This window comes from Gossypium hirsutum, chromosome D01, assembly GCF_007990345.1.
Source record: "Gossypium hirsutum isolate 1008001.06 chromosome D01, Gossypium_hirsutum_v2.1, whole genome shotgun sequence".
NCBI classification, from domain to species: Eukaryota; Viridiplantae; Streptophyta; class Magnoliopsida; order Malvales; family Malvaceae; genus Gossypium; species Gossypium hirsutum.
In genome coordinates, this window is record NC_053437.1 from 6,832,941 (window position 1) to 6,852,168 (window position 19,228).

The following is a 19,228-nucleotide window of genomic DNA, read 5'->3' on the forward strand; positions in this document are numbered from 1 at the left end:
TATAGTTCATCAATATTGAGTTGAGTTTGAAGAAATACGTCTATTTCACACATGGTTCATCGGGTTACAAAGATTGGGTCTTCCCTTCTTTATTATTTATACGTACTTTGTTTTGCCAATTACTATTTCTTTGGTGGAAACTTTTATTCCTTATTCTTTTGTTTGTCGTGTTCCCTGTTTGTTCTTTGCTTCAAGCTTTTGTGCAACTTTTTGAATCACTTAAACCCGTTCCGCAAGCAAGATTGATTCTTTGTTTAAAACCTTGAACACCATAAAGGGGCAATATCAATGTTATCAGAAAGCAAAGGTTTTTTTTGCTTTGAATTTTTTTTAAAAACAAAAATCATGGATTCCTCAGCCATTTCATCCGTTATCCAGACTGTTGGGAGGTTGCTAATTCAGGAAGCCACATCGTTGATGGGCGTGAAGGACCAAGTTGAGGATTTGCAAAAGGAGCTTGAATGGATGCAAAGTTTCCTGAAGGAGGCAGACGCGAGGAAAGTTGATAATGAGGTGGTGCGCACCAGTATTAATGAAATCAGAGAATTGGCGTATGATGCCGAAGATGTGATCGAGACTTTTGCTCTCAAAGTTGCACCTAGAAGGAAAGGAGGTTTCTCTAATGTCATCAAAAGATTTGCTTGCATCCTTAACGATTGAGGGTTGCTCTGCCAAACCAAGTGTGAGATTCAGAAAATCACAGCCAGAATCACCCAATGGACTCGCCGATTGCAAACCTATGATGTAAAACAGCCAAGGGATGGAGCAGGGTCAAGTTCTTCAAATCAAAGGCGAGAATTGAGGCGGCCTTATCCTCATATTGTCGACGACAATGTTGTTGGGTTGCATGATGATATCAAGAAGTTGGTGTCAATTCTTGTTGATGACGAAAGCGATTGCAAGGTTGTTTCCATATGGGGAATGGGTGGTATTGGCAAGACCACTCTTGCCAAGAAAATATTCCGCCACAGTCAAGTTATTGGTCATTTCAATCGCTTGGCTTGGGTATATGTTTCTCAACAATTCCAAAAAGTAAGAGTTTGGAAGACATTTTATCTAGTCTTCAAATTGGAAACAATGCTGACAGAGATGAAGAGTTAGCAGAGATATTACATAACTTCTTGAAGGATAACAAATGTTTGGTGATAATAGATGACATTTGGAGCATAGAGGCTTGGGATAGTCTTAAGTCTGCTTTTCCAGTTGCAATGAACACTAACAGCAAGTTCTTGCTCACCTCTCGGAACAAAGAGATAATTTCGCATGCAGATAGAAGAGGATACCTATATGAATTGCAGTGTTTAAAGGATCGTGAAAGCTGGAAATTATTTTCAAAAGATAGCGTTTTCTCTAGCACATTCTACTGGTACTTATTTATCTTATTTCTAATATATTATTCTACATTTATTTTTCATGTTATTTTTTTATATTTTTATATTAAAAGTTATAAAGTATATCATTTTAAAGAGAGATTTATTTATTTGGGTAAATATATGGGAGAATTTTAAAATTTGTGTGTAATTTGAGATCAACAATATAAAATTCATATATTTTAGTAAATATAAAGAAGATTTTAGGAGTGTTAACACTTTGAATTGATTAATTCTAAAATAGTAGCATTTAAGATTTTAAAAAATTTTAAAAATCTTTATCCAAACACATTCTTTAAAGCAATTAGATATTGTTAATACTTCCCAATTATTTTCAATAAGTTTGGAAAGTTTAGATTAAAATTAATGGTTAGGTAAATATTAACTTTTCTTATTTTTAATATGATTTGAAATATAAGTTACTTTATAGGTTAATATACGTTTTTGTCGGGCAAATAACCAACAAAAGCTCTTTTATTTTTAAAATTACCGAAATGGGTCAGGTTCTGAATTAATTACCGAAATGGACCATTTCTCCCAAAAACGCGTCCACGTCAGCACGTTGTCAGGGGATAAAACAGGAAAACGCTTCCTTAAGGAAGCACTTTGTCCACGTGGACAAAAAACGCTTCCTCAAGGAAGTGCTTTGTCCACGTGGACAGAAAACGCTTCCTTGAGGGAGCGCTTTGTGTCCACGTGGACAAAGTGCTTCCTTGTGAAAGCATTTTTCCCGTTTTTTAGGATTTAGGGTTTTTTGCAATTAGAGTTAGGGTTTTTGAGTTATTAGATTTTAGGGTTTTAAGGAAAAAAATTAAATAAATAAGGGTTTAAGGTTTAGGATTTCTTAATTAAATTAATTATAAATTTTAAAATATTAGAAATTATTTATAAATTATTTATTAAGTCTAACTTTATTTAAATATAGTTAAATATTGATTACAATTATTATATTTTTTCTCGAATTTTGAATTTAAACTTTTACAATTTAAAATATATATTAAATATTAAAATATTAAAATTTATGTTAAATTCCATTAAATGAAGTTATTAATACTTATTTATAAATCATTCACTAACAATCAATAAAATATTTACCCATGATCTTAAAACCTTAATTAAGGAATTATTATCCCTAAAATATTCTATTATTAATATGATTGTATTATATTAAATTTCATGTACTTTTTTGCATATTATATTATATTAATATTTTTAATTTATTATAAATTTAAAATTACAGGAAAAGATAAATTTAATATATATATAAACTTTTAACTTTTTTCTGTTTTTTATAAGAAAATTATTTTTCTATTTTAAAATTTGAAAATACAAAAATTCATTATATATTTTATTTTTAATTTATTATTAAAAAATTCTTTTAATAAATTTAATTTTTACTAAAAACATTTAATTTTATTAGTTTATTTTTTTAGAAGAGTTTAAAATATATAACGAATAACAACTAGTTTTATTTGATTTTTCTTTAAAACCCTAAATACTAAACCCCAATCTAACTTTTTTTAAAATTTATAATTAATTTACTCAAGTAACCCTAAACCCTAATTTATTTAATTTTTCCCTTAAAAACCCTAAACCCTAATCTAATTTTTTTTTTAAATTTATAATTAATTTACTCAAGTAACCCTAAACCCTAATTTATTTAATTTTTTCCTTAAAAACCATAAACACTAAACCCTAATCTATTTTTTAAAATTTATAATTAATTTAATTAAGAAACCCTAAACCCTAAACCCTTATTTATTTAATTTTTTTCCTTAAACCCTAAAATCTAAAAACTCAAAACCCCTAAAACCCTAGCTCTAGTAGAAAAAAACCCTAGCTCTTAAAAAACGGGAAAAGTGCTTACTTGAGGAAGCACTTTGTCCACGTGGACACAAAGTGCTCCCTCAAGGAAGCGTTTTCTGTCCACATGGACAAAGAGCTTCCTTGAGGAAGCGTTTTCCTACTTTATTCCCTGAAAACGCGCTGACGTGGATGAGTTTTTGAGGGAAATGGTCCATTTCGGTAATTAATTCAAAACCTGACCCATTTTGATAATTTTAAAAATAAAGGGGCTTTTAATGGTTATTTGTCCCTTTTTGCCACTTAATTATAATTCAATATAATGAAGAATGATGTGACGTTTTCATAGTCAATGACATATTGACATGTGCCACTCCCATCACGTGCCACTCTCATTATAGTGGAGAATGAGAAAAAAAATTAAAATTTATTTTAAAAATAAGAAAGAAAATAAAATTTTAAAAAAATAAATATTTTTTTTTATGTTTTTATGTTTTTCGATTGTTTTGAAAAGTTTTAATTTTCAAATATTTATTGGAATTCTAAATATTAAAAATTTCAAAAATATAGACCTTTTCAGCTCCATCTTTTTAAAATGTTTATAATTAAAAATATTTTATTAAATTCTTCTAAACTTTAGGTTTTAAAACCATTTCTATTATTTGTTGCTCTTTCTTCACTTGTAATAAGGAGAGTGATATGTGATGCCAATGTTTTACCAACCTAAAAATGTCATCTCATACTTCTTTAACGGGTAAAGTATCTAATTCAATGTAACTGTGAATTGTAGATAAGGTATAGATTAAAAGCTAAATTGCAAATTAAAAATTTTCATATATTTAAGGCATAAAATAACATGGAAATATTTTTCATCTAAGTCCTTGAATTTTTTTGGTCTATATTAGTTTTGGAACCTGGCTAGTTTTCATAGGACCCTAAACTTAGATTTAGTTAATGCATGATGATGTGATACTTTGAGATTATACTATATCATCACTTAATTTTTTTTTAAAATTTAAATATTTTATATTTTATATAAATCTTTAATGAAATTCAAGTTTAGGGATCAAAAGTAAAACCAAGTTGTCAAGTTTCAAGACTGATGTAAATAAAAAAAGTTCACGAATAAAATTGAAAAAATTTATCAAGTTCAGAGATTATATATTGTTTATCCTTATATTTAATAGTATTTTTTTTGTTAAGTACTAAATTTCTAAATTTATTTATTGTTTTGAAACAATATTTTATTTGATATATTAATTTTAGTAAACTCAAAAAGAATGTATTGATACAATACTTCCCTCCCCCCCCCCCACATTCTTATTATCTATAATAGTGTTAACTTTAAAACTTAATATTTTTGCTTAACAAATTTATTCTATCTGAATATGTATTTTATTATTTAAATTAATAAATATTTAATAATGGTCTTCACAAGGTATTAATCTAGCTTAAAATTAATAAAATTTAAATATAATTTTGATTAATTTATTTAATTTTAATTTTAATTTTTTATATAATGCCTACATTTACACATAAACCTTCTAAATCCTTAAATCGGAGGGAAAATGCATTTAAATACACTTGAAATCACATCCTTTTCATTGTTGCAATAGCAATGGTGCCAATTGAGTGAAATTTCAATCAACATCTAAAATTAACTAAACTATGGCATAAATCCCCAAAACTACAAATAAACTTTGATTGAAAGTGCAATTTGATACATGAAATTTTATGGTACAATTATACTCATGAAGCTTTGATTGTGATTCAAATACCAAATCGATTTTATGGTGCAATTTAAATCAGTGAAATTATAAAATTTTATTAATGGATTTGGTATTTGATTGAATGTACAATTTCTTTCTGTATATTGTGTTTTAAGTCGATTCAAATACCAAATCAATTTTATGGTTCGATATTATTGCACCAGATTTTATGGTACTTAATTTTAAGTACTTAAAATTTCAATTTATTATACAACACCTAAGTTTATCTCTTTCGCTACTAGAAATTATAATATACAAATAATATCAATCAACAAACTAAGTTTATGTCCTTGGCTTCTTAAATCTTTTGTTAGGAAATGAAAGAAATCAAAGAAAAAGAAAAGTTAAAAAATAGGGAAAAAAAGAGTAATTAAATTGCTTTAAAAGAAAAAGTATAGAGATGAGATGTGTAAGTTGATAAAAAATTCTTCTTAAATGACTATTTAAGTATCATGTCAACTTGTCATTTCTTCATTAATGGTCTAGTAATTAAATATACAATTTGATAATGTTAGTGACTCTTTCAAAATAGATTAAAGTTCATTCATCAAAATATAATTTAAATTTCTGCAGCTTACCCTTAAAATAGTGCTGGAGGATATCAAGATCCAGAAAAGCATTATTGTTATTCAAGTGTTAACCAAACAATTAACTTATTTATTCAAAAGCTACGGAAGATGTAGTGAAGAGAAGTAATTTGATGTTCTTATTGCTTGTTATTTTACAGAAAACACAGTTGATCCAAAACTGTATGAGCTGGGGAAAGACATGGTTAATACCTGTCGAGGGTTGCCATTAGCCATCATTGTATTGGGAGGAATTTTGGCTACAAAGAGTTAAATACATGAATGGCAAATTGTGCATAAAAATGCTAAACCATACTTGAAGAAAGGCAAAGGTGCCCAACATATTGAGCATGTGTTAGCCTTGAGTTATGATGATTTGCCGCCTTATTTAAGATCATGTTTCCTTTATTTGAGCCAATTTCCAGAAGATTACCAGATACCTGCAGAAAGATTGATTCAACTATGGGTTGCAGAAGGCATTGTGTCATCAACAGAGGATGAAGGAAATGGAGGAGAAGTTATGGAGGATGTTGCAGAAGGCTTCTTAGATGAGCTTGTGGAAAGGTGTATGGTTCAAGTTGGGCCAAGAGGCCCAACCTTGAAGGTCAAAACTTGCCACATGCACGATCTAATGAGAGATCTTTGCCTGTCAATAGCAAAGCAAGAAAAATTTCTTAGCATAATCAATGATTCCTCATTGTCCATCCAATACGAGGGCAGTCCGTAGAATTGCTGTACATCGACACATTCATGTTCAGCGCATTAAAAGTAGTATCCCTCTTAGATCCATCTTGTTCTTTTGGCACCCGTTTGACTTGAATTTGGAACCCTGTCTAAGTGATGAGGATGATTTTTGCTTTTTGGTCTCGTTTGTTTGTGTGATGCTGAAATGGAAGAGATCTTGGAAGTACATGTTTGGAAAATTTAAGAAGCTTAGAGTTCTAAGCTTTGAAGAAGGAGGGGAAGGATATTCGGGATTTAAGTTATCTAGTGCTATAGGTAATCTCATCCAGCTTAGATGCTTGAATTTATGTGGTATTGCATTCAACAGCCCAAATATCCCTTCTTCTCTGGGCAACTTAAGGTGTTTGCAAACCTTGGATTTAAGAATACACGCTGATGATGGTGCTGTGAATGTGCCTAACATAATATGGAAGTTGGAACAGTTAAGACATTATCTCCCGCTGACGATGACTGATAAGACCAAATTGAAGTTGCACAAGTTGACAAACATTTTAACACTAATCAACTTCAACACAAGGAACTGCTTCGTTGCAGATCTTTCCAAGTTCACAAAACTTATAAAGTTGGGGATTCTTGGGCCATTCAGTATTGATGATTTTAAGGAGGAGCTGGATAAGAATCTGCCAATTATAGCAAGTGACTGCCTTCGGTCCTTGTCTATTTGGAATGATGAAGGAATAGATCCAAAAGTATTAGCTCACCTCCTTTCAAGTTGTGTTAATTTGTGTGAGTTGATTTTACGAGTAAAGATAGAGAAGTTACCAGATTTTCACCATTTCTCTTCGAGTACCGCATATGTACACTTGATAGGGTGCATGCTTGTGGAAGATCCTATGCCAACACTAGAGAAGCTGCCCAATTTAAGGGTTATGGAATTATATGTGTATGCTTTCATTGGAAAGGAAATGGTTTGCTCTGCACTCCGTCTTCCTAAACTTGAGTCTCTAAACCTTAGTGGGCTTCGGAATTTGGAGGAGTGGAAGGTGGAAGAAGGAGCCGTGCCTGCTCTACGCCATTTGAAGATTAGTGGTTGTGAAGAACTTAGGAATTTAAAGATAAAATGGTGCAAGGAAGAGAAGATTTCAACAAAGTCCAACACATTCCTTCCTTCATATTTTATGCTATCTACAATGTGTGAAATTTATCACTTCTTCTTGATTAAAAACCTATGAATTCAGGGTATGCATTTATAATCTCTTCTTCTCCCCAGTAGAACTGTCAACTTCATTCTACTTTCATGCATACTCTTTGAAATAATTTGCGTAGAGTTTGGTGACTGGAGAAAAACAGAGTATGCATAGTTTTGCAAATTTGGAATCTTTGTAAATCAATGAAATTGACATTCTTTTTTCAGGAGAACCTATTGTCAAGGGTGGTGTCGTGCTCAATTCGACGCATCAATAAGGTAATGAATTTGAAACTACGTTTCTTAAATCATGAGGACAAGTACTTGTACAATTTTGTTAATATTTCATTTGATAATCTTTTTATTCAGAAACTAATCAGATTGATTGATTTCAACCCAAGTTTAATAATATCTTGTATTGATTTTGCAGGTAAAAGGAGGGACTGCCATCGGTTTATGTTGTAAAATTGTGTATCTGGATGTTATTTGATCAATGGAACCTCTTTGGTTTGGTCTAAAACTTGTAGTTAAATACTCTTATTATTATCAATAGTATGACTCCTCAGCTTCTCCTTTTAATTTTGTTTCTTCCCCTCCGGTTTTTGGCTATCACTTAATTATTTGATTTCAACATAAAAGAAATGCAATCCAATAACATTGTAACGAGAATCACTTAAACCTGTTCCATAAGCAAGATTAATCTCAACTTATGCTTTCCCATTTCTCTACTTTATAGTTTCAAATATTATATACACTTAAAAAGAAAAAGAAAAAAGCACTAAATTTCAACTTTTGCTTTTCTTTTGTCTTGCCTCTTACCTTCCAAATCCAATATTGTTTAGCTAGCTTGTTCATTTTATTTCTCTTTAGCAACGCTTTTACGTCTCCCCTTTTCATTTTTGTTTCTTCCTCCCCTGCTTCTGGTTATCACTTAATTCGAGTGGACTCACGCCCTACAATGTCATAAATTAGTACAGAATTTCCCTCAAAAAATAACATCCTAAATTTCCAAGCACCAAATTCATCCTAAAAATTCATACTTCAATCATTTTCTAAAAAGAGTTTCGATCTGTAATTCAGTCTGCATTATTGTAAATTTGCTTTCAAAAAGAAATAAAAATTGTTGAATTGAAATATTTATTTGAAGACTAACTATGTTTGTTTAAAAAGTTTAATTTTATCTAACCAACCATGAAAGGTCTCGGGGGATTTTTTTTGTCCCTTTATAATCAAAACAATACATATAGTATTGATGTTGGGGATCTACCCGTATAAACAACGAGATAGAAAAGGAAGTGAAGATCGAACAAAGAAATATTTACGTAGAAAACTCATCTGAAGAGGATAAAAACCATGGGTAAAGAAAATTTCACTAAAACGGCAAAAAATTGAAAAAAGAGTACAAAATAGAAAAACAAATAAACCCTAAATCCAAAATATAAAACTCTCTCAAGGTTATAAAAATATTTTAAATAGGCTAATATTAAAGTCCTAATATGACTAAATATTCTTAAACTAATCAGAGTTTAATTGGAAAAAGATAGTAGAGTTTAATTGAAAGAAAAAACTCGGTTTAAGTTGAATACATGGCATGACGTCATGCTCCTCCACGTCATGACGTCGATTCTGTTTGATTTGCATTTATGCAACATCTTCTTTGTCGAGTCATATAAGGGCATAACTTGATTTTTGCAGGATATTAACCAAGTCCAAGCAGTACTTGAACTTTGCAATTGGAAGACTTTTAGTTTTCTAAACTGCCAAATCAAAGTTGACTTGTGTCTACTTCCCATAAACACAGTGCTCTATCTTTTCCAATTCCTACACCCGAGAGAGAACCTCTCTTATTCAAAAAAGTCATGCCTTTTTCGCTTGTATGACCAAGTTGCTTGTACTTCAAATGAGTCAACTCTGACTCCTTAACACATAAGGAAATTGATGTTTTACTGATCATTGTTAAATCCTGTAAAGCATAAAAACTATCAATCTTTTGACCTCTCGTCAGAATGAGAACTCCATGAGATACCTTAATGTTGCTTGACTCCATGACGATCTTACAACCCTTCAAGTATAAACTTCGCAAGGAGATGAGATTCTTTTTTACATCAAACATGTGCCTGAATCTGAAAGTGTCTTGATAATTTCGTCGTAAATCTTGATCTGAATGGTACTAATATTGATTACCTTATAAGGTGAATTGTTCCTCATAAGCACAACTCCACCTTCAACTGAACTATATGTGGAGAATAAGTCCTTGATTAGACACATGGAAAGAACACCCCGAATCTAGAATCCACTCAGATGCAGGCTTAGACCTTTCAATCGTAAACACTAGTAACCAATCATCACCATTATTCTCGGCTACACTAGCATCGGCTGCCTCAACCTTCTGTTTCTCATCGCTCTTAGTAGCCCTTCTGTTTTTACTTTTCAACTTATAACATTCTGCCTTTATGTAACCCAACTTCTTACAGTAGTAACATGTCTTGTCACGATTCCTCGACTTCGATCTTGATCTAAATTTGTTTCGAACAAAATCCTTAGGCTGTTGCATGCCTCTAGTAATCAAAAGCGAGGCTTGACTACCAGACTTGCTACCCAAACCTAACTCATTATATAGTTTTTTCTTACTCAAAAAGTTTCCCTTCACATATTCAAATTAGAGTTTATCTCTACCATAAATCAAGGTTTCCTTAAAAGTTTTATATGAATGGGGCAAAAAGCACAATAATAGCATACTCTGATCTTCATCATCTATATTAATCACAACTTTCTTCTGATCGTTCAATAAAGTAACAAATTGATTGACCCTATGGTTCTCACATTCATCCATAAGGTAAGTGTATAATCGTTATTTAAATACCAAGCGATTTGCGATAGATCTTGTCATATAAAGGGCTTCTAATTTTCTCCATACTCCGTAAGTATGGGCAAAACATTGTTAGTGAGGTACAACTGAATTGTTAAAAGTGTCTTCTCATCAAGCTCTTCCTACTCTGTTTGATTCGCATCTACGAGCTTTTTCAAACCATTTTGAACCAGAATTTTCGTTATCCGAACTTGCCACAAGCTGAAATTTATGATTCTGTCAAACTTCTCAATGTCGAATCTCATTATTGCTATCTTGAACGAGTCGACTTGTGAAAGTTGAACTAGGTTCTGATACTAATTTGTTGGGGATCGACCTGTATAAACAACGAGATAGAAAATGTAGAGAAGATCAAACATACAAATTTTTACGTGAAAAACTCTTCCAAATAAGATAAAAATCACAGGAAAAAAATTTACTAAAATGATAAAAACCGAAAAAGGAAAGTATAAGATGGAGAAACAAATAAACCCTGAATCTGAAATACAAGACTCTCTCAAAAACTCCCTCCAAAACTCTTCATCAAATCTTACATAAGGGATATTCTGTTAACTCCCTAAACATGGTTACAAAGACCCTTTAAATAGGCTAATATTAAAATCTAATATGACTGAAATATTACTAGACTAATTAGAGTTTAATTGTGAGAAGAAACCCAATTTAAGTTAAATACACGTCATCACGTCGTGACGAGGAATATTGACTCGTCTGGACGTTGTTTGTTGCGTCATCATGACGTGGTGCTCCTCCTTGTCCTGATGTCGATTCTATTTCTTCTCTAGTTTTCCCAAATATATATTGACGGCACACCCACAATAGAGTTATTGGAATTATAGTTTGTATTAAAAGGAACCACTAAGAAAAGTATATGATTCCGTTTCTTTAATTTGTATGAATGAAATCCTTTTCTTGCTCTTTTAGCTTTATACAATTAATAGTGATGAATTAATGATAATTGCTTTGGTGGGGGCAAACCAGTATTCTATTCCTACTACTTAAGGTTCAAGCTTGCGTTTAGTTTCCTGAGCTGAGACTTGAGAGAATACTCTTTGGCGTTAAAAGTAACATATATTAAGCCATTAATGTAAATTGATTGATGTGGTTTAGTGATATACATAATATATTAAAGCAGGAATTGGTTTTCCCTTTAGCGAACAAAGTTGATCGTGTTCCCGTTTGTTCTTTGCTTCAAGCTTGCAGCTGGGAATGGTTAATAATTAATATTTTATTCTTAAGCTTTTGTGCAACATTTTGAATCACTTAAACCCGTTCCACAAGCAAGATTAATTCTTTGTTTAAAACTTTGAACACCATAAAGGGGCAATATCAATGTTATCAGAAAACAAAGATTTTCTTTGCTTTGAATTTTTTTGAAAAACAAAAATCATGGATTTCTCAGCCATTTCATCTGTTGTCCAGACTGTTGGGAGATTACTAACTCAGGAAGTCACATCGTTGATGGGCGTGAAGGACCAAGTTGAGGATTTGCAAAAGGAGCTTGAATGGATACAAAGTTTCCTGAAGGAGGCAGACGCGAGGAAAGTTGATAATGAGGTGGTGCGCACCAGTATTAATGAAATCAGAGAATTGGCGTACGATGCCGAAGATGTGATCGAGAGTTTTGCTCTCAAAGTTGCACCTAGAAGGAAAGGAGGTTTCTCTAATGTCATCAAAAGATTTGCTTGCATCCTTAACGAGGGAGGGTTGCTCTGCCAAACCAAGTGCGAGATTCAGAAAATCACAGCCAGAATCACCCGATTGACTCGCCGATTACAAACCTATGATGTAAAACAGCCAAGGGATGGAGCAGGTACAAGTTCTTCAAATCAAAGGCGAGAATTGAGGCGGCCTTATCCTCATATTGTCGACGATAACGTTGTTGGGTTGCATGATGATATCAAGAAGTTGGTGTCAATTCTTGTTGATGAGGAAAGCGGTTGCAAGGTTGTTTCCATATGCGGAATGGGTGGTATTGGCAAGACCACTCTTGCCAAGAAAATATTCCGCCATAGTCAAGTTACTGGTCATTTCAATCGCTTGGCTTGGGTATATGTTTCTCAACAATGCCAAAAAGTAAGAGTTTGGAAAGACATTTTATCTAGTCTTCAAATTGTAAACAATGCTGACAGAGATGAAGAATTAGCAGAGATATTGCATAACTTCTTGAAGGATAACAAATGTTTGGTGATATTAGATGATATTTGGAGCATAGATGCTTGGGATAGCCTTAAATCTGCTTTTCCAATTGCAATGGACAGTAACAGCAAGTTGTTGCTCACCTCTAGAAATAAAGAGATAGTTCCGCATGCAGATAGGAGAGGATACTACTTACATGAATTGCAGTGTTTAAACGATGATGAAAGCTGGGAATTATTTCAAAGGATAGCATTTTCACACCCACATTCTACAGGTACATATTTATCTCTATCTTATTTTAATATATTAGTTGTTTTATTTATATTTTTCTATTAAAAGTTATAAATTAAATCTTTGTAATATGTAAACTTAAAATAGTGTTATGTCGATAATTATATTAGTAGTTTTTAAAAATTGAATTAAATTGAATTTTCATGCATAAAATTGCACAAATCAAAATTAATTTATATATAACAATATATGTTGGAGTTAAGTGTATGAGATTTATTCCTTAACTTATCTACATTTAAGTGTATAATTTTTATTAATTTATTTGAATTTAAATTATGATAATTAGAAAGGTTAATTCACAATCAAGTGTACATTACTTTTTAAAAAAAAAATAAAATCCTTATTAAAAAATTATGAGTAAAAATGTTATAAAAGATAATATTAAATAATTACATATATAATAATCAAATTTATTATAATATTTGTAAATGTTAGATAAGCTATTAACAAAAAAGTAAAATAATTTTCATATTTTCAAATCTCAACTCTTTGATAGCATAATATTGAAATTATGCTTTTGAAAGTTTGAAATTATTTGAACTTATATATATGTTAAACAATTCTGAACTCGGAAGCTTTAAATTAGTAAAATATTTAGTGAATAATTAATATTTTAATAAATAATTAAAAAGGATTGCATTAACATCAAGGGCGGAGCCAAAACTAAATTGTAATTTTTTTAAGGATTAAATTAAAATTTTATCATTTTTAAAGGGTCAAATTATAAATTTACATTTATTAATGTAAAATTTAAAGAGTAAAAATTTTTCTATTTTTATTAATATGTGAAAATGCGTATAAGCTATATTAATACGCTTTCATATATAATTTAATATTTATAAAATTAATTTAAGTTTGAAATTGTATTAAATTTGTAAATTAACTCACAACTATTAGATAATTAAATTGTACTTTTTAAGATTTGAAAACTTTTTAAAATAAAATTGTTAATTTATTTTTTGATAACTAGAAATCATAACAATTTCTAAAAGATTATTTTTCTGAAATCACAACAAATTCTAAAATAATAATGCAAAATAAGCTTCTTCTTTTTTTTTAAATTATAAACTTAAAAAAACTAAGCTAAAAATTACATAAAATTATAAAACAATTTAGAATTTCTTTAATTATAATTATATTCCATATAAATTTAAAAATTAAAATTATTAAAAACTGATTTTATAAGAATATTATTTTATATAAATTCAAAAAATATTTAAAGTATTATTCTTATATAATTAAATTTTTTCTAGAATTAAAATTTTAATTTGGGCTCAAAATCCATTGAAGTGTATTTTTTTCTGTAATTGTTTTTTAATTTTCTAAAAAAAATGGCAATTTTTTCCTCAACATAAAAAATTAACGATTAATTTTTCTTTCAAAAACTAACAGGGAATATTGAAATATTATGTGTTTATTTTTATTTTTTTTGAGAAATGACAATGCTGATCTTTGTGATTATTTTCATTATAATTTTAGAAAAAAGTAACGTTTAAAAAATTCATTTTTATTTAAAAATTTAATTTTAGTAAAATTTTGTATATAAAAATAATATTTTTTTATCTTTTTTAATCTAAATTTTCTATAATTCAAATTTGTATATATAAATTTTTTTATAATGTTAGAAATAATTTTTTTTAAAGAATGTTAGAAATAGTTTTTGAATGTTTTCGAAGGCTTTTAACAATTTTGTAATTTCATAAAATAAATTCATATCTTTTATAGATTTTTTGGAATTTTCTAAAATTTTAGATATTATTTTACTTGTATGATCTTTAGTTTAAGAGATTTTACTTCTAAGATTATTATTATTTTTTTATAGATATTTCCTTTTTTACATTGATGATATTTGTTTGATGTAACCTTTTTTTTTTTTTACGTATAATTGAATAAAAGTGTAATTATTAATTATTATACACTCTTGCAATTACAAAGAATTGTAATTCCCTAAACATGTTTAGTTAACAAAGTGTAATTATGTTGCAATCTCTTATGTCATATTTGATAGTACAAATTTTAATTACACAATTACATAATTTTTTAAAATATTAATTATTATAAAAAATTATTAGTATGATAAAAATATTTTTTAAACAAATAACAAAAATAAAAATCATCATATTTGTTTAATTATTCTAGTGCATATTTGTTTATTTTTTTTAATATTTAACATATGCTCATTATCATCATTTGTTAGTCAACCGAGTTCATCGTTATTTGAATTTGAATTTACATCATTAAGATTGTTAAGTTCTCATTTTTCTATATCCTCTACGATGTATGAATCATCTCAATTTTACCTATGATTGAAGTTATGAAATAGACAATATGTTGATACAATGCAACCTTGTTTTTATATTCTATACTAATGTGATGTTAATAAAAGGAAATATTTTTTTAGAACAATAAATGCCTTCTTAATTACATTTTGAAGTCTTAAATGTCTTAAATTAAAGAGTTTACCAACTGTATATGATATTTGTATTTGACACTATTTTCTCAAATGTTATTATACGTCACGATATGGTGCGAGAACACATTTTTCTATTTCCATAATTAATATCGAATTTCTAATATTTGGATTCATTTTCCAAATAGTTTGTAGTTTTAATTATAAAAACTTATATAAACTTAATTTGAGAAAATAAAAAAATTTACAATATATAACTTTTGTAATTTGTCCATAACTTTGAAAACAATTCTTATAAATAATGGTTTTTTTTGGGTAACTTTAGAAAGTTATTTTTTATAAATAAATTATAATTAAAATTTTTTATTAATAAGCATATTATTTTTATGATATATAATATGGAAATATAAATAAGTTATCTCCACATTTTTAAGTCATAACTTTTTATAAATAAATATATTATAACAATTTTATAATATATAAATTATTTTTTATTATAAACTTTTTTTTATAATTTTAGAGTTTTTAAATATTTAAATAATATTTTTTTTTGTATGTTATATCTGAAATTTCAAAAACATAACTTTTTTTCTATACATTTAAAGTGATTTGATAATAAAAAAATTAAATTAAAATTCACTTAATTTATCACACCTAATTTGTAAGATATCACATACGAATACGATGATGTTTTTTTTAATTTATTATTCAAAGTAATGAAAAGTTGTCTGTGATGCTGACGATGAATAGTAATTGTGTTTTTTATTTATATTTTTCAGAAAACATAACTGATGCAAAAATGAAAGATTTGGGGAAGAAAATGGTTCATCAATGTGCAGGGCTGCCGTTAGCCATCATTGTATTGGGAGGCATTTTGGCTACAAAGAGTTCAATACATGAATGGCAAATTGTGCATAAAAATACTAAATCATACTTAAAGAAAGGCAAAGGAGGTGCCCAACATATTGAGCATGTGTTAGCCTTGAGTTATGATGATTTGCCGCCTTATTTAAGACCATGTTTCCTTTATTTGAGTCAATTTCCAGAAGATTACCAGATACCTGCAGAAAGATTGATTCAACTATGGGTTGCAGAAGGCCTTGTGTCATCAACAGAGGATGAAGGAAATGGAGGAGAAGTTATGGAGGATGTTGCAGAAGGCTTCTTAGATGAGCTTGTGGAAAGGTGTATGGTTCAAGTTGGGGAAAGAGACCCAACCTTGAAGATCGAAACTTGCCACATGCACGATCTAATGAGAGATCTTTGCCTGTCAATAGCAAAGCAAGAAAATTTTCTCAGCATCATCAATGATTCCTCATTGTCTCCATCCAATACGAGGGCAGTCCGTAGAATTGCTGTACATCAACACATTCATGTTCAGCGCATTAAAAGTAGTATTCCTCTCAGATCCATCTTGTTCTTTTGGAGCCCGTTTGATTTGGAATCGGAACCCCGTGAAAGAGATGAGGAAGATTTTTGCTGTGTGGTCTGGTTTGTTTGTGTGATGCTGAAATGGAAGAGATCTTGGAAGTACATGTTTGGAAAATTTAAGAAGCTTAGAGTTCTAAGTTTTGAAGGAGACATGCTAGGATATTCAGGATGTAAGTTATCTAGTGCTATAGGTAATCTCATCCATCTCAGATTCTTGAATATATGTGGTATTGAATTCATTTGGTCAAAAATCCCTTCGTCTCTGGGCAACTTAAGGTGTTTGCAAACCTTGGATTTAAGAATTTCTGGTCATGCTGATGATGGTGCTATGAATGTACCTAACATAATATGGAAGTTGGAACAGTTAAGACATCTCTATCTCCCGATGATGACTGATAAGACCAAATTGAAGTTGCACACGTTGACAAACATTTTAACACTAATCAACTTCAACACAAGGAACTGCTTCATTGCAGATCTTTCCAAGTTCACAAAACTTAGGAAGTTGGGGATTCTTGGGCCATTCAATATTGATGATTTTAAGGAGGAGCTGGATAAGAATCTGCCAATTATAGCAAGTGACTGCCTTCGGTCCTTGTCTATTTGGAATGATAAAGGAATAGATCCGAAAGTATTAGCTCACCTCCTTTCGAGTTGTGTTAATTTGTGTGAGTTGATTTTAGAAGTGAAGATAGAGAAGTTACCAGATTTTCACCATTTCTCTTCGAGTATCGCTTATGTACACTTGACAGAGTGCAAGCTTGTGGAAGATCCTATGCCAACACTAGAGAAGCTGCCCAATTTAAGGGTACTGGAATTATATAACTATGCTTTCATTGGAAAGGAAATGGTTTGCTCTGCACCCCATTTTCCTAAACTTAAGTCTCTAACGCTTTCATGCCTTTGGAATTTGGAGAAGTGGAAGGTGGAAGGAGGAGCCATGCCTGCTCTACGCTATTTGGAGATTAGACGTTGTGAAAAACTGAAGATGCTTCCAGATGGATTGAGATGCATTGTAACCCTCCAAGAATTAAAGATTGAGTATATGCCAAAGGAATTTAAAGATAAAATGGTGCAAGGAAGAGAAGATTTCTACAAAGTTCAGCATATTCCTTCCATCATATTTTCTAACTGTGACATATAATTATATATACTTGTCAGGTAACTTTACAATCTATACTGTAGATGCTTGGTTTTTTTTTTTTTTTGGCATATTTAATCTCTACTTTCTGTGAAATCTATATCTCTTCTTCTTGATTAAAAACCTATGAATTCGGGGTATGCATTTATAATCTATTCTTCTCCTCTGTAGAACTGTCAATTTCATTCTACTTTCATTCCTTTTCTTTGAAATAATTTGCGTAGAATTTTTTGATTGGGGAAAAACAGTATGCATGGTTTTGCAAATTTATAAATCAATCAAACAAACATTCTTTTTTCAGGAGAACCAAGTGTCAAAGTGTGGTGTTGTGCTCAATTCAATGCATCAGTATGGTAATGAATTTGAACTAGCTTTCTTAAATCATGAGGACAAGCACTTGTTCAATTTTGTTAATATTTCATTCGGTAATCTTTTTATTCAGAAAATAATCAGACCTTGATTTCAACCTATGTTTAATAATGACTTGTATTGATTTTGCAGGTAAGAGGAGGGACTGCCATTCGTTGATGCTGATCTGTGGCCACCCTCTTTCTAATGTTGTAAAATTGTCTATTTGGATGTTATATTGTATCTTCTACCTTACGGTGTCCGTTGATCAATGGAACCTCTTTGGTTTGGTCTACAACTTGTAATTAAATACTCTTATTATTATCAATAATATGACTCCTCAGCTTGTTCTCTTTTCTGTTAATTTTATTTCTCTTTAGCTGAATTTTGCATGCCTCTCCTTGTTGCTGCAGCATATTTGGCTTTTGCAGATGATAAAGCCACTATGTTTTGCTTCCTCGAAATCCAAGAAATCAGCTTTGATCCCAAGCAGAAAAGATGACTCGAAGTACTCCTATCTTTGACTGAACCTGCCCAATCTCTAACCATAAAACCGACCAGATTGTTGCTCAATTCTTTCACATATCTCAACCCTTGCATCTTCGTTCCTTACAAGTACTTGAGTAGTCTCTTTGCAGCAGCATAATGAATCTTGCTCGGGTTGCTCATGAACCTCAAAAGAACACTTATGGGCTGAACAATATCGGGCCTTGTATTAGTGAGATAAATTAGAGGTCCCACTAAGCTTCGCTAAAGCTTCTCATCAGCCATCTCTCTATCATCATCTTGCTGCAACTTCTCATTAAATGTCATTGGCGTAGGCACTGACTTGCAAGTCGACATTTGAAACTTCTTTAATAGATCCTCCACATATTTTTCCTGCGAAATAAAAATCTCGCCACTTAATTGCTTAACTTGAAACTCGAGAAAATACTTCATAAGGTCGAGATCAACCATCTTGAACTCTTTCATCATGGCTTTTTTAAAATCTTCAACCATCTTCATACCGATTCCTGCATAGATCACATCATCAACCTAAAGGCATACTATTAAAAATTCTCGTTTACTCCAACCTTCACATAGAGGGAAGGCTCGCTTGGGCTATGTTGAAGACAAAAGTGCTGAAAGTACAAGTCAATCTTACTATTCTAGGCTCGAGGGGCCTGTTCTAACCCGTAAAGACACTTACGAAGCTGATGCATTTTTTCTTCCTTTCCCGTTACG

The 19,228-nt window shown here is 30.5% G+C and overlaps 2 protein-coding genes across 2 annotated transcripts; both read left to right on the forward strand.

The window, feature by feature from the left end:
• The first annotated feature begins 293 nt into the window (after positions 1-293).
• On the forward strand, positions 294-7,948 carry LOC107952488 (probable disease resistance protein RF9). Its single transcript, XM_041086904.1, has 3 exons — positions 294-1,366; positions 5,670-7,657; positions 7,809-7,948. The coding sequence occupies exon 2, from the start codon at positions 6,195-6,197 to the stop codon at positions 7,422-7,424; it is 1,230 nt and encodes a 409-aa protein (XP_040942838.1). The 5' UTR covers positions 294-1,366; positions 5,670-6,194; the 3' UTR covers positions 7,425-7,657; positions 7,809-7,948.
• A 3,659-nt stretch (positions 7,949-11,607) lies between these two features.
• On the forward strand, positions 11,608-18,366 carry LOC107952098 (putative disease resistance protein At1g50180). The gene is made up of 4 exons (XM_041086905.1): positions 11,608-12,657; positions 15,864-17,676; positions 17,958-18,009; positions 18,158-18,366. The coding sequence occupies exons 1-2, from the start codon at positions 11,634-11,636 to the stop codon at positions 17,657-17,659; spliced, it is 2,820 nt and encodes a 939-aa protein (XP_040942839.1). The 5' UTR covers positions 11,608-11,633; the 3' UTR covers positions 17,660-17,676; positions 17,958-18,009; positions 18,158-18,366.
• The last annotated feature ends 862 nt before the right edge of the window (positions 18,367-19,228 follow it).